The sequence below is a fragment of the Cervus canadensis genome, chromosome 10, assembly GCF_019320065.1.
Source record: "Cervus canadensis isolate Bull #8, Minnesota chromosome 10, ASM1932006v1, whole genome shotgun sequence".
NCBI classification, from domain to species: Eukaryota; Metazoa; Chordata; class Mammalia; order Artiodactyla; family Cervidae; genus Cervus; species Cervus canadensis.
Window position 1 is genome coordinate 53,297,670 of NC_057395.1, and position 26,468 is coordinate 53,324,137.

The 26,468-nt window shown below is 55.5% G+C and overlaps 1 protein-coding gene across 4 annotated transcripts; it reads left to right on the forward strand.

The window, feature by feature from the left end:
• The first annotated feature begins 9,611 nt into the window (after positions 1-9,611).
• On the forward strand, positions 9,612-22,688 carry YTHDF1 (YTH N6-methyladenosine RNA binding protein 1). Of its 4 annotated transcripts, XM_043479602.1 has the most exons (6): positions 9,613-9,913; positions 10,141-10,165; positions 10,314-10,387; positions 11,269-11,348; positions 16,864-18,384; positions 21,418-22,688. In XM_043479602.1, the coding sequence occupies exons 5-6, from the start codon at positions 16,882-16,884 to the stop codon at positions 21,442-21,444; spliced, it is 1,530 nt and encodes a 509-aa protein (XP_043335537.1). In that variant the 5' UTR covers positions 9,613-9,913; positions 10,141-10,165; positions 10,314-10,387; positions 11,269-11,348; positions 16,864-16,881; the 3' UTR covers positions 21,445-22,688. The 4 variants fall into 4 exon arrangements, with proteins under 4 accessions (XP_043335534.1, XP_043335535.1, XP_043335536.1 ...); XM_043479599.1 differs by lacking the exon at positions 10,314-10,387 and having other exon boundaries at positions 9,612-9,913; positions 10,109-10,165; XM_043479600.1 differs by lacking the exon at positions 10,314-10,387 and having other exon boundaries at positions 9,612-9,913.
• Positions 22,689-26,468: the final 3,780 nt, after the last annotated feature.

Sequence of the window (26,468 nt, forward strand, 5' to 3'; positions counted from 1 at the left end):
TGCTCTGCAGGGCAGGGGAGGGTCTCTTGGCACAAGGGGAGGGACTAGAGCACAGAGACCCCTTCCAAGGTGGCAGAGGGCTGGTACTGGCTCTGGGACCTTAGTGGGGGAGGGGCAGGGGTGGCTTATGCTCCCTGTTATGCTCGGGTTACGCTCCTGGTTTCTGGGCTGGGAGCCAGGGGGCCTCTGAAAGCAGAAGGTTCCAGGTGACAGTCCGTGCTGCCTGGGGAGGGGAGGGCAGCGCCCACTACATGGACGTGGGGCAGCCACGGACCCAGGGGAGCCTAGTGAAGGGCTAGGCCTGGGTTCTGGAGTGGATTGCCTGGATGTTCTCAGAACCCTGGAGCCCAAAGGGGCCCAAGCCATCCCTGTGCCTGGTCCAGCTGGGCAGGAGACCCTCAGCAGGCCATGCAGCGGCTCCTGCCCTTGGGTCTTGAAGGTTCTGTCTCCTCCCTCAGCCTTAGCCGCCGAGGGATCCAGAGAGGGAGCCACACACAGTAAGGTCAGTCTTCCCATTTGAACTGCATCCCTGAGGCACTGTGGCCCAGCCACCAGGGGCCACAAGTCCAGCTCCCTGTACCTCCAGTCATCAGGGGTGACCAAACCACCCCTCTCTGAGCCTGGCCCCCCTGCCTGCCTCCTCCCTGCTAGGTGTGTGCCCAGCTAGCCCAGGGAGCCCCAGCTTCTGGTCTGGGGGCCCCCGGGTGGCTCCAGGCTCAAGTAAAAGCCATTGGCCACATGGGGGTCCCCCTTCTCTGGGTGGGCTGCCCTCAGTCCTGGTCAGAGCCCAGGTTCAAGGGCCCCAGTGTACCCAAACCCACCAGTGAGGGAAGATGAGAAGGACTGTAACCCCGGTGGGCAGAGCAGGGTCCCAAGGACAGGAAGGCTCCAGGGTGGAAGGAACAAAGAGGAAGACCAGATAGGGTGTGGGCCCTGCCCCCCACAGCCCCCTCCCCAGAGCACAAACCTCCTCCCTGCTCCCTAGAGCAGGGCAAAGGGGAACAGGCTCTGTGGGACCCTGATAAGGGTGGGGGAGGAGGGGATCACCGGCCCCAGTGCTGGACTGGCAGGGTGGGCCAGGCACAGTGAGGGTCACAAAGAGGGTGGATGGAGGGGTGTTCTCACCCAGGCCTGCAGCCCCACCATGTCCCCGAGCGACCCTCAAACCACCACCATCCCACTGGGCATGGAGCTGCATGAACCCAACACAGACCAAGGAGCCCAGAGCCCGGGCCTGCATCCTATTCCTGGGAGGGGGGCTGCAGTCTCACCCTCAAGGGGACCCCATAGGCATCCTGGCTGCACCAGCCGCTCAGCCCCATGTGGCCAGGGTCCCATGGAGTCCTAGGAATCCTCTCCCCAGCCTGAGCCACCTGGTTCCCTGCAGCTGCCCAGCGGCTTGGCTCTGGGCTCCGGGTTTACCTGCAGGAAACCCTAGTGAAGCATGTGGCCGGGCACCTGTACCCCTCCCGGGCTCCTGGGCCTGGGCTGCCCATCCTGGTTGGTGGACCATGGGATGAGGGGTGAGCGGGCAACTGGAAAAGGTGGGCTGAGTCTCCCAGGACACATGGGCCCCAACTGGGACCTCCCAGCGAGATGCCTCAGGATCCTGGTCCTCGCCCTCTCTACTCCAGCTCCCCAGCCTGTGTGGAAACATCACTACGTCTAGTCACTCCAGCAAAACTCAGGAGTGAGTGCCCACGTTGGGACAGCCCTCTGCCCTGCCCACTCCCACCCTTCGGTGAATGGGGAGGAGGACCAGGGTTCCCAGGTGCTGGCTCTCCAACCACTCCTATCTCAGCAGGGATATCACACTCCCCAGGTTTGCTCTGAACCCTCTGGAGGTGGGGACTGGCCAGTCTGAGAACCCTCTGAGATGGACTGCCAGCAAGGGCAGTGACCCCCCAGAGGCATGTCTACAGTCTGTTCCCTCGGATCCTGAAGTTTGGGGGCTGGGAGAGGAGAAACAAGCTCCCATACTTCTGAAAATTCCAAACAAGCATTCTCCAGGCGCCACCCACCCCATGGTGGGCTCTCCCCAGGAAGGGGGGGCCGCAGTACCTGAGCTGAGGGAACCCCCCCCCCAATACTGTACACACACCAGGAAGCAAGTATTTCTGCAAGTACATCCAAGTGTGGGGCTACACAGACGAGGGGCTGAGAGGGTCACAAGCAGAGCCGTGGGCATCTCAGAGGAGGACCAGCCTTGGTCTCTTCGCTTGTTTGCATCCATGGTTGAAATTCTCAATACAAGGAGTTATTCAAGTCTTATTTATTCAATTAAATAGAAAGAAATCAGGAGCTAAAAATAACAATCATACCCTTGTTCCAGAAATTTCGAAAATACTGAAAGCATGAAGAAAATAGAAGTCATCATCTGAACCAGCTCTGGCACCACCACGGCTGGTTTCCAGAATGGACCTTGTCTGACAGCTGCTTGGGCCGGAGTTCCCTGGAGCCCTGCATGTTTCTTTGCAACTCTCTGGGAATTTACAATTATTTCAAAAGAAGCAATAGAAAAAAGCTGTCAGCCTCCCCTCCACTGGGAGGATTCTGCTGTTACTGTTTTGCTGTTTTCTTTCAGACATGCTCTTGTGTGTTTGCCCCTTTTCCTCACTTAATGCTGTATGCCAGCTTTTTTTTTTTAATGGGCACATACTGAGTTTTTTTTGTTTTTGTTTTTGATGGGTGGATCAGGTGGTAAAGAATCTGCCTGCAATGCAGAAGACCCAGGTTCGATCCCTGAGTTGGGAAAAATCCCTGGAGAAGTGAATGGCTACCTACTCTAGTATTCTTGCCTGGAGAATCCCATGGACAGAGGAGCCTGGTAGACTACAGTCCATGGGGTCACAAAGAGTTGGACATGACTGAGCAACTAACACTTTCAATGGGGTGGTTTTGATTTTGGCTTCTTTTTTTCTTTTTGTATGTCAGTTTTTAAACATGAATGAGTATTGGCCAATGCTTCGGATGGCTCCCCCGACAGTCTTGCGGGGGAGAGGGGTGCATTTCACTTCTTTACAATGAAATCTCCCCAAGCAGGATGATGCCAGAAGGGAGAAGGTGGGTAGGTCACCCCAACCTGTTTAGAGACAGAAGCCCAGAGATGATCCAAGACCCCATACAATTTGCTCCTGGAGTCAGACCACACCCCTACTCTCCTCAAAAGATTCAGAACCAAAAAAAACCAAAAAAAGATTCAGAACCAGCTGGGGTTGAAGAGGAATATCCCCAGCTTAGGGGTCCCCCCATCTTGATGGGGCCTGGCTTGGGAAGGCCAGGCAAGAATGGTGGCAACCAGACCAGCATCATCACAGCACCTGTCTCCCCGAGAGCCACATGCCCACCTGAGAAAACTTACACGGAAAAAGTCCATGCAGCTATTTGAACGTGCTCTGGCTTTCCTTCAGGACGGCGGGGGCCAGGGCCATGTGGGTGGTGGGTAGGCCTACTGGACTTATTCCCCTGGAATGAGGCTTCCGAGGCCCAGACCTGAGTCAGCACCAAGCAGGGGAGGGTGCTTGTCAAGCTCGGTCAGGTCCAGGCCTTGGGCCTCCCTCCAGGCTCCTCAGTTTCCAGGAGACAGTGCTGGGATGCTGGGCCTGCTGACCTGGCTAGGGGCACCACAGACTCCTCTGGGAAAGGGGAGTGGGGGCCCATCTCTGCACCCCAACCCCACCTCTCTCCTGGCTGAGAAAAGAGCTGCATGAGTTCCTGACTCGAGGGTCTGGGAACCTGGCTGTCCCAGGCACCACCTGACCTGTGGCCACAGAGCCAGAACTCCAGGTCACCACAGGGTACCAGGCAAGTACGGCAGAGCAGGTGTGGGCTGGAAACCTGGGCAGGGGCCCCTACCTTCCCCACCTACACTCAGTCTCAGAGCCTCTGTAGACAGACCCCACATGGCGGGGCATGCCCCACCTGGACCCGACTCCTTGTGGAGGACAGGGTTGGGGGAAAGGGGAGGATGGAAGGAGGGGGAGGGAGAGGGTGGAGGATGGCTTTTTAAACTCGCCTTTAGGAAAGTGTGCTGTGCACTAACCCACCTAACACCTGAGGCTGGGGTGGAGCCCCCCAGAGCAGACCCCGAACCAAGACTGGGGGGAAAGAGCTATATTTGGGGGTCAATGCAGAAAGCAGCCAGAGGGGGTGGGCAAGGCGCAGATGTTGGGTGTGCTTCTGCACGATTCTGGCCCAGGCACCCCTGCTCCGGGGCCTTGGGGCTGGTGCAACCGCAGCAGCCGCCGCCGGGCCAGGCTCGGTGACTCCAGGCCTGCGGCGAGAGTCGCAGGCAGAGCCGCAAGTCACCAGCAGGGGGCGCTGGGGGAAAGTGAGCGCCAGGGCCGCCAGCCTAAACCCGCGCACCTCCCCGCTGGCTGAGGTGGGCCCCGCCCGCGAGCGGCTGTCTGGACCACAGCTTCCAGGCTGCCTAGGCGCCCCAGTCCCCATCGCCTGGGCTTGTGGAATCAGACGGTTTCCTGGGCGTGTGAGGCCAGCTTGTCTCTGAAGAGGACCCAGCACAGCTTAGCCTGACTCGTTCCTGCCCCTTCCCCAAGCCCGGGTGCCCCTGAACCTGAGCTGGGAAGCCCGGCGCGGGGTAGGGGCGGGGAGGGCGTGGACTGCGGCAACGCCCAGGGGAGGGAAAGGCGGGAACACGGAGTCCGGAACATCCAGTGAGTGACCACCAACAGCTCCTGCACTCACAGCTCAGCCGCCAGAGAAGCATCTCACGTCAGGGGGCCCAGCCACTATACTGGGCTGTCGATGGGACCAGGTGAGGTGCCCACCCTCAAACACAGGGAGGGCGGGGAGGGACCCCCCAGAATTTTAGCAGGATGTGCCGCTAGACAGAAGGGGGTGATGAGACGTCTGGAGAGCTGTGCAGAGGGCCTTCTCTGCCCCAGGACAATTGCTGCAGGCTGTGGGTGTCCTTTCTCACACAGGAGGGCTGTCTGTCCAGCGCGATTCTCCTCCCCTGCCCCTAGGACCTCTCCTGGTGCCAGTCCCTTCCCCCAGGCTGGCCCCTCATTCCTGCCCCAGCTGTCTGCCCTCCCTCGGCGCCCAGCCCACCCGCAGCCCTTGATGTGTCTTGCTAGGTCTTGTCACACTGACCCTTGGCTTCTTCTCCTGGTGCTGCCCCTTCCCTCGTTTTGTGGCCACACTACTCCCATGGTCCCTGATCTCCGTGGACCTCTAGTAGAGAGTCCTTGTGGTGTCCTGGGGCCTCAGGCATTTGACCCACACTGAGATGAGCTGGCGCTTGGGGGTTAAAGCTCTGTGGTCACCATCTTGACAGTCTTAATACTTCTGTCTTTGAATGTATGCTTTGTAAAGTGCCATCTGATTGATGCTTTCGAGCTGTGGTGCTGGAGAAAACTCTTGAGAGTCCTGTAGAAGGCAAGGAAATCAAACTAGTCAAATGAAATCAACCCTGAATACTCTTTGGAAGGACTGATGCTGAAGCTCCAATCCTTTGGACACCTGATGCGAAGAGCTGGTTCATTGGAGAAACCCTAATGCTGGGAAGGATAAAAGGCATAAAGAGAAGAGGGCAACAGAGGATGAGATGGTTGGATGACATCACCGATTCAGTGGACATCAACTTGGGCAAACTCTAGAAGATGGTGAAGGATGGGGAAGCCTGGAGTGCTGCAGTCCATAGGGTCCTGAAGAGTCAGACACAACTTAGCGACTAAACAACAACAACAAAGTGCCATCCACTGGGACACAGGGGCACATGGCAGGGACTTGGGGTCTCCCAACAGCCCTTCCTCTAGGACCAATTCTTGGCTGCCCACTCCCCTGTCCCCCCACCAGTGACCATCACTTCCTTGCTTCAGGAGGGGTCTGATGGGGTGAACACAGGGGGACACTGATTAATAGGGATGGGCCCCAGGTATCTACCAGGGTCTGTGTCCCCTCTGTGAGCCCCCCTCAACATTAAACAGCAGATAATAAATAATAAACTGTGGGTCACAGAGAGATGGCAGAGGGAAGGGAAGGCTCTTCTGGCTTTTGAAACAAGGGCCCAGGTTTCGCCCAGCACTATGGCAGCCCCAGAGGACTGGGAGCTTGCCTGCATCACCTCACTGCCCAGGTTGATGCGTCCTGAGTTGGGAGGATGCTGCAGAGCAACATATTCCCTGCTGTTATATCAACCACCGCATAGGGTGAGTCCTGCTATCATACCTGAGAAACAGCCGAGCCCCACACCACCTGGTACTGTCTCTGGGGACAGACGATGGTTTGCTGCTGAGGCCCTTGACCACGTGGAGCTCAAACACCACCCAAGGGAAGAGCCCAGCGTTGCCTCCAGCTGGCCACGGATTAGCTGCATGGCCTGGGCAAGCTTTAGCTTCTGGGAGGCTTAGCGGCTCCACGAAGCCAGAACCACTTATATCTCACTCATTTGCTCTCTACCTGTTAGATTGTGCATCTCTTCTACGCCGAGCTGTCTTCCCAGCACTCAGCAGTGGACAGGGGCATGACCCAGACTGTGGGAGCTCCTCTTCCAGTGGGTGGGCAGCCAGTTCTGTGCCCTGGCTCCCAGTCCTGGCTGGTGAATGTCTGCCTGTCCTGAGTCCATTCAGGGACAGACCCCAGGCAGTCACCCCTCCTGGCTCCATCTCAGCTCTGGTCCAAGGTGCTCTGTTCACCTTCACCTCTCTCTCCTCTGGGTCATGGGGCAGCATCTCTGCTCTTGAGCCTTCCCCTCAATGAATAATCAACCAATCAGCACTTTGCAGGCTGTGAGGTATCCCCCACGAGGGGGTGGGGCGGCAAGGAGGAAGGACTGCTTCTATCCCCAGAGCCCCATATATGTAGGGCATGTAGTCGTGCTCAGTTAACACTTAGGGAATTAGTGACCCAACGAGACATTTGAAGAGAGGCGGTTTCAAAGATGTTCTGTAAATCACAGGAAGCCTGTCAAGTTTCCTCTGGAGCCAGGAGCAGAAAGAGCAGGTTTATGAGGTATGCAGCAGCCCCAGAGAAAGTACAGAGGAGGAGGTTTCTGGAAGGAGGCCATGAGCCCCAAGTTGAGGTGAGAAGGGGACCAGGGAGTGGCCGATGCCAGCACAGGCACCTCCATCACCCCTCGGGTGAACAGGTGTCTTTGTTTGCAGGCCCCAGGAGGCCAGCTGTTGGGTGAGTTCTGTCCAACCCCAGTGGAGCTGTTTGCTGCAGCCTGGGGGATCACCTGAATTCAGGGCCTATACCCTTAAGGCCCCACTCCCAACTGGGGGAAGGTCTACCTGCCGGTGAATCCACAGGCCTCTTCTGGGGGTGACCTGCCAGTTCTAACACCTTGCAGGCGGCCAATATGCATGCCCTTTGACCCGGTGATCCTGCCTGCAGGCACCTCCTTCTTGGTGTCCCTGCACAGGTGTGCATGTGCATCGGGGTCAGCGAGGCTAGAAAGGCCTGCCTCCCACCTTGTTCCTTTGAGTACACAGATAGGTGTGTTTGTTTTTGGCAGTGTCATGTGTCTTGGGGGATCTTAGTTCCCCGCCATCAGGGATCAAAACCCAGGGCTACAGCAGTGAAAGAACTGAATCCTAACCACTGGACTGCTGAGGAAGTTCTAGGTGAGGTTTTTAACCATGGACTTATGTGCCTTTGAAATAGATAGAAAATCAAACCTTTTAAAATCATTTGTAGAAACATTTAGACAATCCCATCCCAGTTGGGTATGGCAGGGGAGTAGAGGCCTGGGGGGGCCCAGTATACAGTGGGCTCTCTCTGATGGACCTCCTGGCAGGAAACCCCTGAGTCATGTGCCTGCATGGATGTGGCTCCTCCCCGAAGCTGAAGGGTGACCAGGGGTCAGGTGGGGGAGGGTAGGAGCAGAGTGTTCTGGGCAGTGGGGAGAGCTGGCTGGTCGCAGCACAGATCCTGGGCTCAGGCCACCCTCTCCCCAGAGGTCCCGGTCTGCTCAAAAGCCTGAGCTGGTCACCACCACTTGAGGTCCCCACATCCCCTCCCTGTGCCAGGAGCTGGGACAGTTTCTTCCACTCCATTCACAGCCTGACCAGGAACAGGAAGCCCAACTCCAGACTCCGTGACTCCATCCTTCCTATGTCCGCTGGTTTGCCAGAAGAAAAGCTTCCCCTCGGGGCTGGTCTAGGGGGCCTCAGCCCCTATGCTGGGCCCACAAAATCTCTACATTGGGCCTCCGAGGACCCTCTGCTCCCTGCTCTGGGTGATCCTCACGCTACCCCACCCCACAATATCAGTGAGGACAACTGCCGGATTTCCCAGTTGGCTGGGTGGCAGTCTGGGGTAGGTCCAGTGGTGGCTTTCAGATCCTGCCTGCCTCTTCCCTGGCCAGCAGGCTGGTGTGGCTGCGCCACCTGAGGCCTGTAGTTTCAGGGGTCAGTCCTTCCATGGCTCAGCCCCTGTTGAGCACCTCAAATGTTTCAGTTGACATCATTTGTGATCCCTGTCTTGGCTGAACAGTGAACTCCCAGACTCCTGTCCATTGGGTACCTGTGAGTATGGCCCTATTTGAAAATAGGGTCTGTGCAAATACAACGAAGCTAAGACGAGGTCACATGGATTAGGGTGGCCCTAAATCCAATGACAGTGTCCTCATAAGAAGAGGAAGTTTCAGAGACACAACACAGGGAGAAGCTCGTGTGAGACACAGGCAGAGAGCCAGGGACACTTGGGGCCACCAGAAGGTGGGAGAGCCAGCATTCCAGGCCTTTCACCTTCAGCAGATCTCGGCCTTGGAAAGATGTTACAAATGCCAGAGCTGGAAAAGAAGAGACCCACTTGGAAGCCATGTTGGAGCAGGGCCACAAGGGTTGGGAGGCCGGCTAGGCGTCCAGGATGGGGGCCTGGTGTGGGATATGGTGGGAGTGAGTGATGAGTGGGAAGTGATGTCCCTTCAGGAAGGAGGGCAGGAAGGGTCTCTCCATTCCCCGAATAAAGACTCTAATGCCCTGAGCAGGTCCTGGACTAGGGCAAAGTGCAGCGCTGAACTGTTTTCCTCCCTGGGGTGAAATTCGAGGTCAAGAATCTAAATGCAAAACGGTTATAAGCTGGAGAGCCCAAGGAGACCCAAGAGAGCGCTCGCCAGGTGGCAATCTCAGGAGGCCCGAGCCCAGGGCGCCATGGGGACAGAGCCTGCAGAAGTCCAGGAGCAGCCACCGGAGGACCGCTAGCCTCAGAGCCTGGGCTCCCCTCCGAGGGTTGTTGGCGGGGCGTTTGGGGCGAGCTGTGTGGGGTAGAGCGGACTGCAGCCCGCTGAAAGTGGCTTTCGGTGGATGCTCGCACTCGCGGGTTGCTCTTCTTCACACCTGAGGGACAAGCGCGGGGGTTGCCCCCGGGCTCACAGTCTGCGCCAACCTGTGCCGGCACGCGCCGTGCAGCCGCAGCATCATTGCCACCTTTGTGGCTGCGGGAGCGAAGCCAGACAGGTGCACACCTGCGGGGCGGGGCCCGCGGCGCTCCAGGACATGCCCACGTGACTGCCTGGGCTCTCCCCATCCCGCCGCGCAAGACTGGGACCAGGGCGCGAGATCCGTCCCGCCGGGGGGCAGCGCGCAGGCGCGGCGCCTGGCTGCCCGTCGACCTCCCGGCCTGCCCCGCGCTAGTGACGTCGTGCCGCCTGGTCCCCGCCGCTGCCGCTGCCGCTGCCGCCGCTGCCGCCATTGGAGTCGGCGCCTAGTCAGTGCGTTCCGTCCCGCTAGCCGCCTCGCGCCCGCCCACGAGCGGCCCGCGCGCCCGGCAGCCGCCGCCGCCGCCCCGCCCGGCCGGCCGGCGCCTGGGGAGGAGGCGGCGGGCCCGGGGCCGCGAGAGCTCGGGTGACAGGCCCGGCCTCGCGGGGAGGCCCGAGCCGGCGGGCGCCCTGGCCCCGCGCCGCGCCGGCTGTTCATGAAGCATGTCGGCCACCAGCGTGGACCCCCAGGTAGCGGCGGGACCGAGGTCGCGGGGCCGGGCGGCGGGGTCGCGGGGGCCGCTCGCGGGGCCGGAGTCGGGGTCGGGCTGGGGTCACGGGGCCGGAGCGCCGTCGTCTGGGGCCACGGACAGGTTCGGGCCGGAGCGCGCCGCTCGCCGGGAGGGGTTCTGGTGGATAAGTTGTGTTTCTTCTTCCCGGGTGCTGTCCGTTCGCATGTCCGGCCTGCGGCGAATCAGAGAACAAAAGGACAAGATAATAAAGGTGAGCGAAGTCGGTATGGCAGCCGGGGACCGGGTTGGAGGGGCCCGGGAGCGGAGGGGGCGGCGCTCGCCGAGACCCGGTGCACGTGTATTGGGGGGAGAGAGGTCTCCGAAGCGGCGGCCAGGACGGCGGAGTTTTCCTCTCTCAGCTTCAGGGAGAGAAAACTTCGGAATTTGATACTGGGGGAGACGAAACAGGTCGAAAACAGGGACTTTTCAAGAAGTAAGTAAATCGACGGGGAGAGTAATTCCGTCGTTCCCTCTTTCCGCAGGGTCGGGGGTGGGGGGGCGGGGAGGGAAGGAGCCCAGGGGCCGAGCGACCCTCCTGTCCGTGACCCCAGGCGTGGGGCTGGCCTTTGGCCCTGTAACTCTGGCGCCTTACCCCAGTAGTTAAAGCCTCTGTCTTTTGAGTGTCTTGTAATCTCTTGGGATAGTCTGGCTTGGGGTCCACCCCCAGAACTCACTCCTGGGAAAACTGGTGACGCTTCATGTTTACTCCATAGACTATTTTGAACCAGGGTGTGTGTGCCTCGGGTGTAACCAAATAGGGTTATCACGTTTGGAGATTGGAGAAGGCCCAGCACTTCTTTACCTTCCCCTCCTTTCCTGGCTGAGTGTGGTGACAGTGGAAAGTAAGAGTGCAGCCAGATAATAGTTCAGAGACATCCAGTTACAGCTTCCCGGCCTCACTCCCCACTCCTTGCTGGGCATCCAATAAGACCTTTGAAGGCATCACCTTTACCAAATCCGGATTATGAGTTCCTGGCATTGTCTCATCTGCACCTTTGTTTTGTTCAGTTGCTCAGTGGTGTCCGACTCTTTGCGACCCCATGAATCACAGCACGCCAGGCCTCCCTGTCCATCTGTTTTGTTAGTGTCTACCAAATTCCAGTTAATTTTCATAAAAATCATAACCTAAGTTACTGAAAGTTTTGTTATCATTTTTCTAATTAGCTGTGTATCAATTCTGAACGTCTGTGTCCATTTTTAAAGTAAAAGCAATTTCTAGAAGTTGATGGACATAAACTTGACTTTTTCCAATTTCCATGATTAAAAGCAGTGTTTTAAGAATTCAAAGGTAATATGTTGCAAATTCTCTTGCAGTACAAAATGGTTCTTTGCATCAGAAGGATACCGTTCACGACAATGACTTTGAGCCCTACCTTTCCGGACAGTCAAACCAGGTGAGTTTATGTTTTTATAACATGTTTGCATTTAGTTCAACTGAGCTTTAAAAAGTAAATACACATTTACTACTGTATTTCTAACTTTATCATCCTGAACAACAGAGATGCAGACCATAAAGTACTAGAGGTAAAGTAAGAAGCTGACAAAGGCTTGTTTTGAAGAGCAGCGTCACATCGAAGGTGGGGCATGAGTGCAGTGAAGCTGGTCTTCTCTCTGGAGGAGATGACATCCCATCAGGGCTGGCAGGCATGCAGCATTCTAGTTGGTTGGTCTCAGTATTGCTGGGTCAACGATGGCATTGCGTTTTACAAAGTGGAGCAGCACTTAGTTCTCTGAAGCTTTCTGGTGACTTTTTTTTTTCTTAGCTCTGAGCGATTGGAATTTTGGTCTAGGAGCAGCTAGAGCAGGACTCTGGAGTGAGGCTCCATCTTTGGGTTCTTCACGCCGCTGCTGACTGTGACGCTTTCTTGATGGCTTGCCCGCTCTGTGCTCGCTTACTTTTCTCTAGACGGTTGAAGAGGTGACTCCTGACAGCATTGTGGGCAGGGTGAGATGACAGGGTGCCCTTAGAGCTCAAGGCAGTACCTAATGGGTTGTAGCCACCCGTTCTCTTAGGTGTTGCAGATTTTCTTAGCCTTGGCAGTAAGGGCATTGTGGATTGAAGTGCTCTTTGTTTGGGGGAGGGCGTCTTGCACATTGTAGGATGTTTAGGAGCTTCCTGGGCCTGCATCCATGAAATGTCATTAGTATCTGCATGCCATCCCGTGTGACAACCAGAGATGTCACAGGTGTCTTCTGGGGGGCTGCGTTGTCCTGTCTAAAACCACTGGGTCAGTTTGAATTCAAGTTTAAACAAAACATCTGCCACTTCTAAAGTGCATGGTGTATGTTTGCTTTAGAATAAAATGAGGCTCTGCCTCTTTCCTGTGGAATGAAGCTGGGCTGCCTGTTTCCTTGCTTGTCTGCTCTTCTCTGGAGTGTCTTAGGACTTTTCTCCATTCTCCTCTTTCCTGCTCCACTTGGCAGGACAGAGGCTGAGGGCCACACACACCCCGTCCCACCCCACCCCATCCCCAAGAACCCACCTCTCCTCTGGGCAGGACAAGGGACTGCTCGGTGATGGCCTTTCAGCCTGAGGTGTGGCAGAAAGTTGAGCAGACTTAAACTTATTTCTCTTGCATGATTTGCTCCAGCAGTGTTATGGATTAAATTTTAACCAAAAATATCGGGAGAGGAGGTTGCTTCACTTAAAACAAATTTTCATAAGGTAGGATGTTTTAAAAAAGAGTAGATGACTTTCTTTTCTTTTAAAGTTTATTTTTGACTGCTCTGGGTCGTCTTCATTGCTGCATGTGGGCTTTTCTCTAGTTGCAGTGAGCAGGGGCTACTCTCTGTTGCAGTGTGTGGGCTTCTCATTGTGGTGGTTTCTCTTATTATGGAGCACGGGCTCTAGGGCCTGTGGGCTTCAGTAGTTGCACATGGGGTGAGTAGTTGTGGCTCACGGGCTCTAGAGCACCGGCTCAATAGTTGTGGTGCACGGACTTCCTTGCTCTGTGGCATGTGGGATCTTCCCAGAGCAGGGATTGAACCTATGTTCCCTGCATTGGCAGGCGGATCCTTAATCACTGGACCACCAGGGATCTTTGAGTAGGTGACTTTCTGATGTCACTGGAGTACTCCGGCTGCCTTACTCTGGGGAGGCCATTTGGAAAGACTGGGGTAGGTTGGTGCTGTCAGTGGACACTTAAAAAATAGCCCCTTCATTCTGCGTGTTAAGATGTGCAGTTCTCAGCAAGATGACTAGACAGCACATCACTTAAGAGGGACTCTGTTGAGAAAACTCTTGACTGAAAGTAGACTGTCCAGAAATGCCCAATTGTGTATGAAGCCTGCCACTCAGGAGGGCTTGAGTTTTCCTGGTTTTCCTGGCCTTTTCATATTAGGGACACAGACCGTGAGGGCCAGAGAGGCTCTGCTATGCCCAGTGGCAGAGCCAGGCTGTGGACTGAGGGGCGGAGCTTCTCTTCAAGTGTGCAGCAGGGTCCATGGGTCCTGTGTGTGCCACTCCTGTCTTCACCAGGCCTGTGATGTCATCAAGAGTCCCTCCTCTAGATGTGGGCTCTACTGCTCTATCCCTCCAGGCTGCTAGTGAGGAGGCCTGCGTGGTGATTGGTGTGGCCGGGAAGTGAGTGCCCACTTCCCGTCTGTGCACTCAGCCTTTACTGAGGTGTTGTTGACGTGAGATGAGCAGTATGTGTTTAAAAAAGGCAGTTTTCTATGTGACCTTTCCCTGGTATGCATGTGCACCTGTGGAGCTGTTGCTAAGGTGGAGGTTGTGGGCATATCTTTCAGCCTTGTGGTGCTTACCTATCTTTTTTTAACCCAGACATGGTGTGCAGTAGCCAGTTGGAGACACTGGTTTTCTGGTTTGGGAAGCCTTAAGGCTTCAAATGATTTGGAAAACATTTAAAAGCACACCTGTCAGTTAAGTTAGGTGACTGGTACTGTGCTCTGGTAGGTCTGCCTTCTTCGGATAGGCCCTGGGTCCCTGCTTCTGGTGTGTTTTTCTTCCTAGTGGCCTCAAGGAGCGTCCTTATGTAGCAGCTCTGGATCTTCTTTTGTGACTTCAAATACTCGTCAGTCAATATTTTGGAAATGATGAGAGTAGAGAAAGCACAGGGGAGGACAGTGGGGCTGGGGTAGGGGACCCAGGGGCGAGGGTGAGAGGCTTTGGGTGGGGCCCTGGGGATTCCCTGGTAGCTCAACTGGTAGAGTCTGCCTGTAATGCAGGAGACCCCGGTTCAGTTCCTGGGTCAGGAAGATTCGCTGGAGAAGGGATAGGCTATCCGCTCCAGTATACTTGGGCTTCCCTCGTGGCTAAGCTGGTAAAGAATCTGCCTGCAATGCGGGACACCTGGGTTCAATCCCTGGGATAGGCAGATCCCTGGAGAAGGGAACAGCTACCCACTCCAGTATTCTGTCCTGGAGAATGCCATGGACTGTATAGTCCATGGGGTCACAAAGAGTCAGACACGACTGAGCGACTTTCACTTTCATTTTCTGGGGCTACCAGGTTGTCCTGACTTTGCCCTCTTCAGGGCCTTCCTGCTTTCCGGTTCTCTGTTTCTACCTCTGAAAGGTAAGGAAAGACTGAAAGGACCCAGAAAATTCCTGCTCAGAGTTTTGGAGACAGTGCCTCTGAGTTTGGTGAGAGTGCTACAGGCTGACTGAGGGCCGAGTGTGTGAACGGAGGGGGCCCCGGGGCTCAGCGTCTTCACTCGAGCATCTGGTTGTTGGCAGACTCAGCAGTGTCTGATGCTGATGGAAAGGGGGGAAGTCACTTTTTTTGCTTTTCCTCTTGAATAATTCAGTTGTTCTGGGTGTAATGAGAAACGTTCACCTCCTAAGAAAAGAATGTTGTGTAAATTTGCTTGTTTCAAGTTCTAGTGCTGATTCACTGGTAGTCAGTTTAAACCCGTTTGGGAGCCTTTTCGAAAGCTTTGCCGTTGGTTGTGTCCTCTGATGAGATGTGGGCAGAGCCCCTCAAGTGCTGGGGGGTGTTCCTCCACCTGTGGGATTAGCATGGCATCATCTCAAGACCTCATGTCCACCGTCTCTCACAGGCCATCCTGCAAGGTCGAGCTGGTTTGTCCCCGTGTGAATGCTCCTCAGCATGCTCCGCAGGTGTTGTGTGTGTCTTGGGCTTCTGGAGGCTCCTTTCTGTTTCCCCTCCAGTCCCTTCTTTTGGTTGTTGTAATGGTTGAGTCACTGTATTGTTTGTGAAACTTAAAGCATTTGAGTAATTTCAGAATTTCTTTCTTCTCAGCCAAATGGATATAGGGATCAAACATTTCAACTTTTAAAAAGGTGATTCTGGTCATTGAGAATGAGAGACTCTTTTTCCTAACGTGGTTAAGTTAGTTTTAAGATAAAATAACTCTTTAATTGTAGAATTAATTTATGGGTTTATTGTGTTTTACTGTTTGGGTTTTGGAAAAAGGTCGCCTGGGGCTGACTGTCAACAAGTCTGAGTTTATACTGTTTGGAGTGTCCATTTTGTTTATCACTGTGACTGATTGGTCACAAGGAGGTGCCCCAAGAGTCCAACACATGGGGATGTTTTTTCTACCATCACTGGACTAATTCTGCCTTGAAGACCTGTCAGCCTTCCTTTTTTGAGGCCCTAAATTATACAGAGGCTATAATTAGACGTCTCCTGTGTGAAAGCAGTCATCAGGGTGGTTTTACCTGAGTCCTCCTTAAGATTGAGTTTGCTCTGGACTGCTCCTTTGACTAGACCCGTGATATAGCTGTACAGAGGTATTAGTGTGCTCAGAGGAAGTGGGCAGTTTGTTTTATCCCTTTGGTCTCTGCACCCATGTCCCTGGCGGGTAAGCTTGAGCCTCCTGACCTCGGTTGCATGGCTGACTTAAGCAGACAGTGTGTTTGCTGTCTCAGGAGCCCAGCTGGGGAGCGTGTCTGTAGAGCCCGAGGGCGCGGTCAGGCGGGTTTCCGAGGAGCTGGGGTGATCACAAGCAGCCTGAACTGTGGGCAGCCCCGCAGCCCAGCTCACAGAGTGAGTGCAGCTCAGTTGCCCTGTGACCTGGAGCCTGGACAGTCGGCCTAAGCACCATATATGGAAGGCCTCGAGCCCCATCTTTGTGGGGAGGGGATGCAGACTGCTGATCCCTGCAGCTTCACCTGTTACTCTGCTGCTTCGCTCTCAGAGTTTGGAGGGAGATCTGGCTGATGTGGGACTGGGCTGCCAGTGAGATGGGAATGAAAATGGATGCGGTTCCCAGTGCCGGAGGTCACTGCACACAGCCTGCTTGTGCCCCGTGGTCCTGTAGGGACAGACAGTGTCAGGAGGGGTCGGGCAGGGCTGGTTCGGCACCCAGCTCTCCCAGTAGGGGGGCCCTGGCATGTGGAGACGCTATGGAGACTTGCCCATCCCCCACAGCTGGGTCCCCTCTGAGAGCCTGCCCAGCAAACGGGGCCAGACCTCTTTGGGCTCAGGGTTGGGGGTCCAGGCAGATGTCAAGAAAAGCCTGTGGAGGGGTCTCTGGGGCGGTCCTTGACAGGGGCAGGAGTCCTGAGGGTTTAGAGAGGGAAAGGTATCCATCAGGTGAGTCATTAGCGAGCATCCTGGGCTGCTGTTAGACGTGCCTCCTGCCTCTCGAGCACTTTGTCACTCTGTGCCTGTGCCGCCCATGTCCCTCTCGAGCGTTACTGCTGTAGGACAGAGACCTGCCCTCAGGCTGCTTCCTGTGAGCGGTCACTCTTAGAGTGGCGGGTCGGGGGGCGTTTCCTGACTTGAGTCACGATCACGACAAGTGGTACTGAGCATTTGGGAGGCCATGTGGGTCGTCTGAATGTTTACCTTCTGTGTCCTGCCTGGGCTCCCATTGTGCAGAGTCAGTGCTGCTCACGCCTGTGCTGAAGTGGATGTGCTTGGCGCAGTAGCGTCTCTGCCATGTCACGGCCTAACTTTTCCCGTGCTTATTTCCGCAGAGTAACAGTTACCCCTCCATGGCCGACCCCTACCTGTCCAGCTATTACCCACCATCCATCGGATTCCCCTATTCCCTCAACGAGGCACCATGGTCTACAGGAGGGGACCCTCCAATCCCCTACCTCACCACCTATGGACAGCTCAGTAACGGAGACCACCACTTCGTGCACGATGCCGTTTTCGGGCAGCCTGGGGGACTGGGGAGCAACATCTACCAGCACAGGTTCAATTTTTTCCCTGAAAATCCTGCCTTTTCAGCCTGGGGGACAAGTGGGTCTCAGGGTCAACAGGCTCAGAGTTCAGCGTATGGAAACAGCTACACCTACCCGCCGAGCTCCTTGGGTGGCACAATTGTGGACGGACAGACAGGCTTTCACGGTGATACTCTCAACAAGGCACCAGGAATGAACAGCCTGGAGCAGGGCATGGTGGGCCTGAAGATTGGGGACGTCACCACCTCTGGGGTCAAGACGGTAGGGTCAGTAGTCAGCAGTGTGGCCATGACGGGCATCCTTTCCGGCAATGGCGGGACCAATGTGCCCCTGCCGGTATCGAAGCCGACCTCATGGGCTGCCATTGCCAGCAAACCTGCCAAACCACAACCGAAAATGAAGGCCAAGAGTGGGCCTGCCATCGGGGGGGCGCTGCCCCCGCCACCTATTAAACATAATATGGACATTGGTACTTGGGACAACAAGGGGTCTGTGCCCAAAGCCCCGGCCCCCCAGCAGGTGCCAGCCTCCTCGGCGGCCCCCCAGCCCCAGCCGGCCATGCAACCTCTTCCCGCCCAACCTCCCCTTCCGGCCCCACCACAGCACACGGCCCCCCAGCAGCTGCCCCAGACCCGCTGGGTTGCCCCTCGCAGCAGAAATGCGGCGTTTGGGCAGACCGGGGGCCCTGGCAGTGACAGTAACTCCCCTGGGAGCGCCCAGCCCAGCACGACCCCGAGCGCAGAGTCCCACCCCGTCTTAGAAAAACTGAAAGCCGCCCACAGCTACAACCCCAAGGAGTTTGACTGGAACCTGAAGAGCGGGCGCGTGTTCATCATCAAGAGTTACTCGGAGGATGACGTGCACCGCTCTATCAAGTATTCGCTCTGGTGTAGCACAGAGCATGGCAACCGGCGCCTGGACAGTGCCTTCCGTGCCCTGGGCAGCAAGGGGCCCGTCTACCTGCTCTTCAGCGTCAATGGCAGTGGCCATTTCTGCGGGGTGGCCGAGATGAAGTCGCCTGTGGACTACGGCACCAGCGCTGGGGTCTGGTCCCAGGACAAGTGGAAGGGCAAGTTCGACGTGAAGTGGATCTTCGTGAAGGACGTGCCCAACAGCCAGCTGCGGCACATCCGACTGGAAAACAATGACAACAAGCCGGTCACCAACTCACGTGACACCCAAGAGGTACCCCTGGAGAAGGCACGGCAGGTGCTGCGGATCATCGCCTCCTACAGGCACAGCACCTCCATCTTCGACGACTTCTCCCACTATGAGAGGCGCCAGGAGGAGGAGGAGGTGGTGCGCAAGGTGAGCCTGGCCGGGCGGGGTCCCTGGCCCAACACGGACGTTGAGCAGCTGTCGCCACAGCACCTGGGTCCTTGCCAGTTGTTCAGAAACACTGGGTCGCAGACTGTTGTAGAGGACTTGGGTGACTCGTTAGAACAGGGCTTCCCAGTCTCTGTCCAGCCCGGAACACTTAGAAGTAGAGTTCTGTGGCCCCAGGGTGGATGGGCGAGGCTGCTGGGCCAGATGCCCCCACTAAGGCCCACCTGGGTGTGGCCCTCAGCAGTGGGGACACTCCAGTCTAGAAGTGGCTGCTTATTTATTTTGTCTTAAAAACCCAGTATGCTGCAGTTTCTGGAAACTTCAATCTGCTCCATCTAGTAAGCAGCGGGCAGGGGAGATTGGGATGCAGACAGTTCATAACTGGAGTGTGTGTGTCTGGAAGCACAACAAAAGACCCTTGAACTGGTCTCTGAGCGGGTCCCCATCTCCTGTGACAGTGCACGGGGTGTCTGCTTGGTAGGAGACTGGCCCAGAAACGGGGAGGAAAGGGACACTATGACGCACTTGGTAGAGCCATTTTGTTAAGAGTTGAGCCTGAGATTCTTCCTGCTGCTTTGGTTTTTTTTTTTTTTTTCTAATTTTTTTGGGTTTTTTTTTTGTCTTTTCTTTCATGAAATGTCAGTTGATAATAGGTGGATTTTCAACCCTTTATAGTCTTCCTTGTTTTTTTCCCAAAAAAAAAAAAAAAAAGCTTTGCCCATTGGGAATTCAGTGTCCTGAGTGTTTTTTGACAGAAAGGCTTGTAAATGGGACATAGAGCACAGTGCTGGTAGCAGTTGGCAAGTTACACAGACTGACCACACACAAAGCTTTGGAAACAGGTTGGTCCCACTGTCTCTTTGGGGCAGAAAAGAGATGTCTTGTTATATTTTCAGTTAGTGTGAAATGGGGATGAAATGAAACGCAGAGATGCTGAATTTGCCTGGATAGGATGTAGGTCTTCCTCACGAGACTTGAGGCCCCTGGTGACCAGATGCTGGCTCTACATGTGTGTCTCATGCACTGTGGCCCTTGGTTCTGATGGTTGTAATGAGCTGAGGGGTAGACTTCTGCCCTGCCCTGGTGAGTGTGTGAGGTACCCCTGTCCTGGAATTTGCCTTGTGGTGATGCGCTTGCATGTCGGGAACAGGTATTAGACGGAGGAGCCACCCAAGCCCAGACCCTCGGGGCCCATGGCTTCCAGCTGTTCCTCTGGGAGTCTCCTTAGCAGGGCTGTCCTCTGGCTTTGCTGGGAGGCTTCCCTGGGCTGTCCCTCCCCCTGGGGCAGGGGTACTGCAGAAGCAGACACCATGAGCCAGCTGCGTTTGTCCACAGGGTCAGTGCTAGGTTAATTCACGTCTTGGAACTCCAACCTGTTGCTGTCCTGGAGAGATCTCAGGTCTCTCTCGGGCTCTGTGGACTGTGGAAGAACGTGGGTGGGTCTTGTTTTGGCCCCACAAACGTCTACCAGGACACTTGTCCCTGTGGTTTCTTCTGGAGTTGGCAACTGGTGCTGATTTCCTGGCAAGAATTGGGTGTGTCCTTAAAAAAGACGTGACGGAGATGAGGGTTGAAGCAGCTCCCTTGTAACCTCTGAGCTTGCTGGTGGGGCCACCATCACCAGGAAGCCCACCTTGGAGATTCTCAGGTAGTCTTTTTGTTTATCAGCTGGTGTTTGACATGATTGTGACACTTAGTGACGTGTTGCATTGAAAGGTAAGATGCGCTTGCTGTTTTGCAGGTGTGCCACTGTCCTGCACCTCAGCTGTCCATCTGAAAGCGGGCTGGCTCTGTTGGGAAGCACCTGGTCTTGTGGCAGCTGGGTCAGACCCAGGCCTGCAAGCCTCTGGGCTTTAAATCTAGAGATGGCCATTCCCTAGGACGCTTAAAATAGTGCAGGTTTTAAGTGACAGAATCAAGCTGGAGAGTTCCTCATAGGACCAGACTGGCCGCGGCCCGCAGTCACCTCTGCAGACATAGCGACTGCATGGAAAACGGCAGAGATGGAGGGTCAGGATTGAGCCTCTGCTGAGGAGGCAGACAGTCGGCCTCTGTTGGGCTTGGTCTGAGAAGGGGCTATTCCAATCTCAAGGTGGTGGTCGTTGTCATGGTTAGAGGGAGTCGGGGCTGTGGGAGAAGCCTGCCCTTGTCAGCATCACTTCAGCCGCAGCCACTTTGAACTCAGAAGAGAGTCCGGCCTTGCTGTCCAAGAGGGGCAGGAGCTGGGTTCTTTCTAGGAGGATGCAGGACACACAACGCCTAGCGTTTCCCAGTCAGAGTTCAGGGTCGGGAGGCACAGTTAATTCCTGGAGTCGTAGCTGTCCAACAGCCTGCCTGCTCACCCACATATTTTGGGGCTTTTTCGGGACAAGAGGATAGTAAGAAAAGTACAGCAGGTGCTCCTGAGGTTGACCAGCCCTGGGTGATGACATGGAGGACCAGGGAATTGGGGTCTTGTTAACCTGAAGGTACCTGAGGTCAGTTTTAGCAAAAGAGAGCGTTTTTACTGCATTATACTATACATGTGTAGTGACTCTTGATTGTTTGGGTGTCGTGTCATTGACCAGCCTCTGCCCAGCAGGGTCCTTCCCAGCTTCATCCTATCGAGAGGGGCAGTGGGGGTGGCGCGGGCGGGGAACGTTGGTGCATTTGCAGTCGAGTCAAGTGGCATATCGTAAGGAGAGGCTGAGATGGCTTTCAGCAGGCGGGCAGATGTGGGGACGTGAAGGGCTGGAACTGTGCTCACAGGCTGCTCACACACCCGCCCTGGGAAAGGTGGTCCCGTGGGCAGTAGGAAGCAAACTCGCCAGAGGAGCCTTCCCTGCCCAGGTGTCACCACATGTCGGCGGTTATGAGGTGCCCGGCCCACGTGGCCAGGACCCTGTAGCTTGGAGCTGCCGTGGGTGGTGGCCAAGCGGGGAGCAGGGTCCAGATCTGGCCACAGCAGCTGGACTGGGAGGCAGGTTGTCTGTGTGCGCGGTGGCCCGTGTGTTACACTCTCTCCTTTCCTTGCAGGAACGGCAGAGTCGAAGCAAGCAGTGAGGGTGCAGCAGGCTCGTGCCCCTGACGTGGGGCTGCGCGGCTGAGGGCGTGTGCCTGGTGCTGTCTCCCGGCGGCGGCTCTGCTGGCCTCGTGCAGTGCTCGCCTGCTCACATCTTTATGTCCTTGGTAGTTTATTTTCGCCCAGATGAATCTGCATTCATTTGTATTTTTTCTATGTATCATATAGTATTGTAGAACTCACTAATAAAGGACTGTGTTTTTGTCAGCTTATCAATCACACTGACCTAACACAAAATGTAAGTATCCTTAAAAACAAAAACCTAATTCATCCCAAAGATTTATTATTTTGGGGGAACGTTATGTTCCTATTCTTATATTCACAGTCATTTAACATTTTCATGTGAGACCTTTTGTCTCTCACCCCTTTTGCTTTAATACTGAACATAAGACACCATGAGTTGTCTGCTGTTTTGCGTGTTGTGTTTTAATTTTGCTTCCCTTCAGGATGCTGAAGTCCCCAGGCTGATGACCGACTTGTTCGGCTGCTTTGCCATTTCTTCTGTTATGTGTCTGAGATGCTCATCTGCCCACTTGATATCTACTAGGCAGAGGATAAATTTCAGTTTTTCGAAAAGTTTGGTGAACCTGCTCTCTCCTTGGCACCTGCCTCCTCCCCTCCGTGTGCACCTGGGGTCTGCTGCGTTCCTGGTCGGAGGTTACCACAGGCCAGGTGCGGAGGGGTTCCTTCTGTGTGCAGACCATTTTACTTCCCCCTTTTCTTCACTGGAGAGTCCTCGAGCTGTTTCACGTTTTCATATCAATAATACTGAGCTTTAAACGTGAGATCTGGTAGTCCAGAGGGGTGTGATGGATGATGCTGCCAGTTGTAAAGTTCAGTGTGTGGGGTCTATAGTTTCTTTTATCCTGTTGAATGGGTAAAACAAAAAAAAACTTTTAGAAACTTAATTTGCTGTCATGTTTTGTGGAGTGAGGGGCCACTGAAGAACTCACCATGGGAGTTAGAGCATGAACGTGGTGTGCGTGCCTACCTCACGCTCACCACACACGGTTCGAGCAGAGGGCCTCCCATGCAGAGTGCAGGTGCTTCTGAAAACTGCTCGGCAGGCCCTCCGAGTCACAGTGCAGTTTTATTTAGACTTGTATTTAGAACGTGTCACTTTCTTTGAACCGTTACCGCCTGTGCGGAGTCTTGGACGACATCGGATAACGGATAACTTTCTCTAGAAGAATACAAGCCTTAATAAACAATACCTGTTTAGCAAGTCTTCTGTCACTTCATTCTTCACCCCTCCTCTACCAATTAACGTTTTAACTGCAGAGCCGGTTCACTCAACTTTCCAGAGGCCTGTGTGTCCCCCACGTCTGCTTCCATTTCTCATGTGTGCTTGGTCCTCGGGCAGCCTCAGAGAGCATGTGGTTCCTGGCTCAGCACATGGTCGGTGAGCGATGTGTCGACGGCCACACTGTGCCAGGGCATCCACCTGCTCCTGCCAGTCAGTGGCAGAGGCCAGGGCAGGATCGGCTGCTGACTTGTCCTGAGAGTGTCCCCCCCCCGCCCCACACCCTGCTGGTTTTGCGGACACTTGGGACTGAACGTGCCGAGGAGGGCAACACATGCAGGTGTGCGAGGGGTTGCAGGGATGCGCATGATCGCCATGTCCCATCCTGCTTTCAAAGGGTTCGCTGCTTGTCAGCTGTCCCCTCACACCCAGCTCGTCAACCCGCCTTGTCCTCCCTCTGTCCACCCAGAAGCCTGCCATGCGGGAGTTCCATGATGGGTTTCATCTGCCTGGTGTGCTCCACGCAGTCCCTCCAGCTCCAGAGGTTTCCTTGGAGGGTCTGACTGCAGACCCCATCCTCACGGGCTGGTCCGCAGAGAGCTCAGCCTGCCGGTGGCTTCTCCCTTGGTGGCGTCCTGCCCCTCTGGCCCCTTGCCATCCAAGATCTCTAGGATGGGGAGGCAAGAGCTGAGCTGAAGTAAGAGCTCAACTGAGATGAGATTCGGAGCCGAGGCACATGCTTGGGTTCTCATGTCACGTCAGCAGCCAGCAGAGCCCCTTGGGCTCCTGGGCCCTGTGTGCAAATTGCTCTCCCACACATAGACACGCTGCTTCCTCCCCCTACACACACACACACACACATGCTAGTTCCTCCCCCTACACACACACGTGCTGGTTCCTCCCCCTACACACACACACACATACACACACACACGCTGGTTCCTCCCCCCTACACACACACACACATGCTGGTTCCTCCCTCTACACACACATGCTGGTTCCTCCCCCTACACACACACACACACACGTGCTGGTTCCTCCCCCTACACACACACACACATACACACACACACGCTGGTTCCTCCCCCCTACACACACACACACACACACACATGCTGGTTCCTCCCCCCTACACACACATGCTGGTTCCTCCCTCTACACACATATGCTGGTTCCTCCCCCTACACACACACATGTTGGTTCCTCCCCCTACACACATGCGCGCGCACACACACGCACTGGTTCCTCCCCCTACACACACACACACACACACACACACATCTATGCTGGTTCCTCCTGTATCCTGAAGTCACTTGAGATTTGCACAATCAACTTTCCCAAAACCAGCATGTTGTAAAGGAATTGGAGCAGCGGTCCCACCCATCTTCACTCCAGCGACTGGATGGGTCCCGTGGGGAACGTTTTCCAGCTGAGCCATCACTGGTGGACAGTGTTCTTATTTCTGGAAAGGCCCCTAGAGGAGGGTGTGGGGAAGGTGGAGAGGATCCCTCTTCGCCGGGCAGCAGGTGCAAGGTTAGTGCTACCTGGACGCAATGTCAGCCTCAGACCCACCTCTGGTGGGGGTCTTCCTGAGGGCAACTCTGGGAGCAAACAGGTGCCCAACCAGCTGCCCCTGTGGTGACATGGGGTGAGGGTCCTGGCAGGTGTGGAGCTGGGAGGGTGCAGGAGCAGGATGGCTGGACCTCCAGCGTAGACCACTCTGGGCTCTTGCAGCCTGGCAGTCTGGGTGATGGTTTCTCATGTGACCAGGCTGCATGCCCTTGGGGGCCTGGGAGGGGAAGGGAGATGAGGGGCTGGTGTGTGGCCCCTGCTGCGAGCACAGGGCCATATCACCTCAGCCCTGTGTAACTGGCTCGGAAATTAGGGACTTCTGTAGGTGGAGGGGAGAAGGGGAACCCTCCCTGGCAGGGGTCTGCCAGGCTGGGGACCCAAGGTACAGTGCTGTGGGCAAGTTGCCAGAGGCGGTGTCCAGCCCAGGCAGTGCCCCTCCCCACCACGTGTCAGTTCTGCTGCCACCTCCACCAGTGAGGAGGACACCCTCGGCCATCCCTCTGTCTTTGGATGGTTTGCCTGGGTTGGGTTAGTGGTGGCCTTGGCCATTGCCAGGGCAGATGTGGCCAGCCCCACCGCTGACTTGGTGGGAGAGACGGAGGGGGAGCAAGTACTATTTCTCAGTCTAGGTAGAGCAGTCAGGAGGGTGGGCTTGATGAGCCCCCAGACATCTGGGTCCCTTGGTAGAGCTGCTGCATGGGGCAGAGGAGGGCCTTACTCCCCTTCGCTATTTTGGGGGACCTGCCAGCCCGCGGGACAGGGCTTAGGCACCTGGAGATGGGGAGGTACCAGGTGCTGTGAGAGGAGCCCTGGTTTCCGGTTGAGATGGCTGCTCAGAAAGGCACATTCCTGGGGGCGGGGACCAGTGTGGGGCTGGCGAGGAAGCCACATTCTTGGCTCTCAAACTTTTAATTTGGAAATAATGTCAAGTTTACAGAGAATCTGTGAGAAGAGAACAGAGGACAACTTTTACCCAGATTTGCTTGTCGGTAGTGTTTGGCCCCACTTCCTTGGTCATTTGCTTGCTGCGTTTGCATGGATGTGTCATACACATGTGTGTTGTAGACAGGTGTGCCTGTCTTGTGTGTGTTATGTGTGTGCATGTATATGTGTGTGGAAGGTTGTGTGTATGTACATAGATATGTATTGTATATGTGTGTGTGGGTATGTGTTGTGTGTATGTGTCATATGTACATGTAGCATTGGGCTTGCCTGGTGGCTCAGGTGTAAAGAACTTACCTGCAATGAGAGATGGGGGATCGATCCCTGGATTGGGAAAGATCCCCTGAAGGAGGGCATGGCAACCCATTCCAGTATTCTTGCCTGGAGAATCCACATGGACAGAGGAGCCAGGAGGGCTACAGTCCATGGGGTTGCAAAGAGTTAGACATGACTGAAGCGACTCAGCACATATACATGCACATGTAGGGTTGCGTGTGTGTTTATGATGTATATGTGTGTTTGTAGGTATGTGTTGTATGTGTGGGCTGTGTGTACAGGTAGACTGTTGTATATGTGTGTAGGTGTGTGATGCATGTATCTGTGTGTAGATGTGTGCAGTAGACACATGCATGTATATGTACAGGTAGCTATTGCTGTATATGTGTGTTGCATGTATGCACAGGTTGCGTGTATGTTCTCGCCCCGTGGGACGTCTGTGTGGAGCTTTCAGCGGATGCCCTTGTGTGTTGGGCTGCAGCACATTAGGCGTCAGTGAGTGGATACAGCTGGGCCCAGTTTGGTTGTCAACACAACAGTGTCCTTGGCAGCATCTTGGGGGAGGAGGGGGTGCTTCCTGGCAGGGCCTCCCCTCCCCCGCCATTGCCATGGATGAGGACCTCCCGCTCTACCCCACTCCTACCCCTCCAGCTCATCTTACAGGCTTCCCTGGGTGGCCGGCCCCACAGTGGCCTCCTCTGGCAATTGCTGTCCCAGGGCTGTGCGGAGGGAGGGCCCTCCACTGGCAGAGGGAGGGACAAGGGTCCAGGGTGGGCCAGCAGGTGCTCAGCAGGACCCACCCCACTGGAGGATGAACTGCGGTGTCCCCTTGCTCATGTGAGACTGGCCACCAGCTCTGTGGGAGGCCCATCATCCAAGGGGTCCTGAGTGATGACTGCCCTCAGTGCCCCACCATGGTAGCAGGCTGGGCAGCCTCTCCCTGCCTGCACCCACTGTGAAGACAGCTGCAAC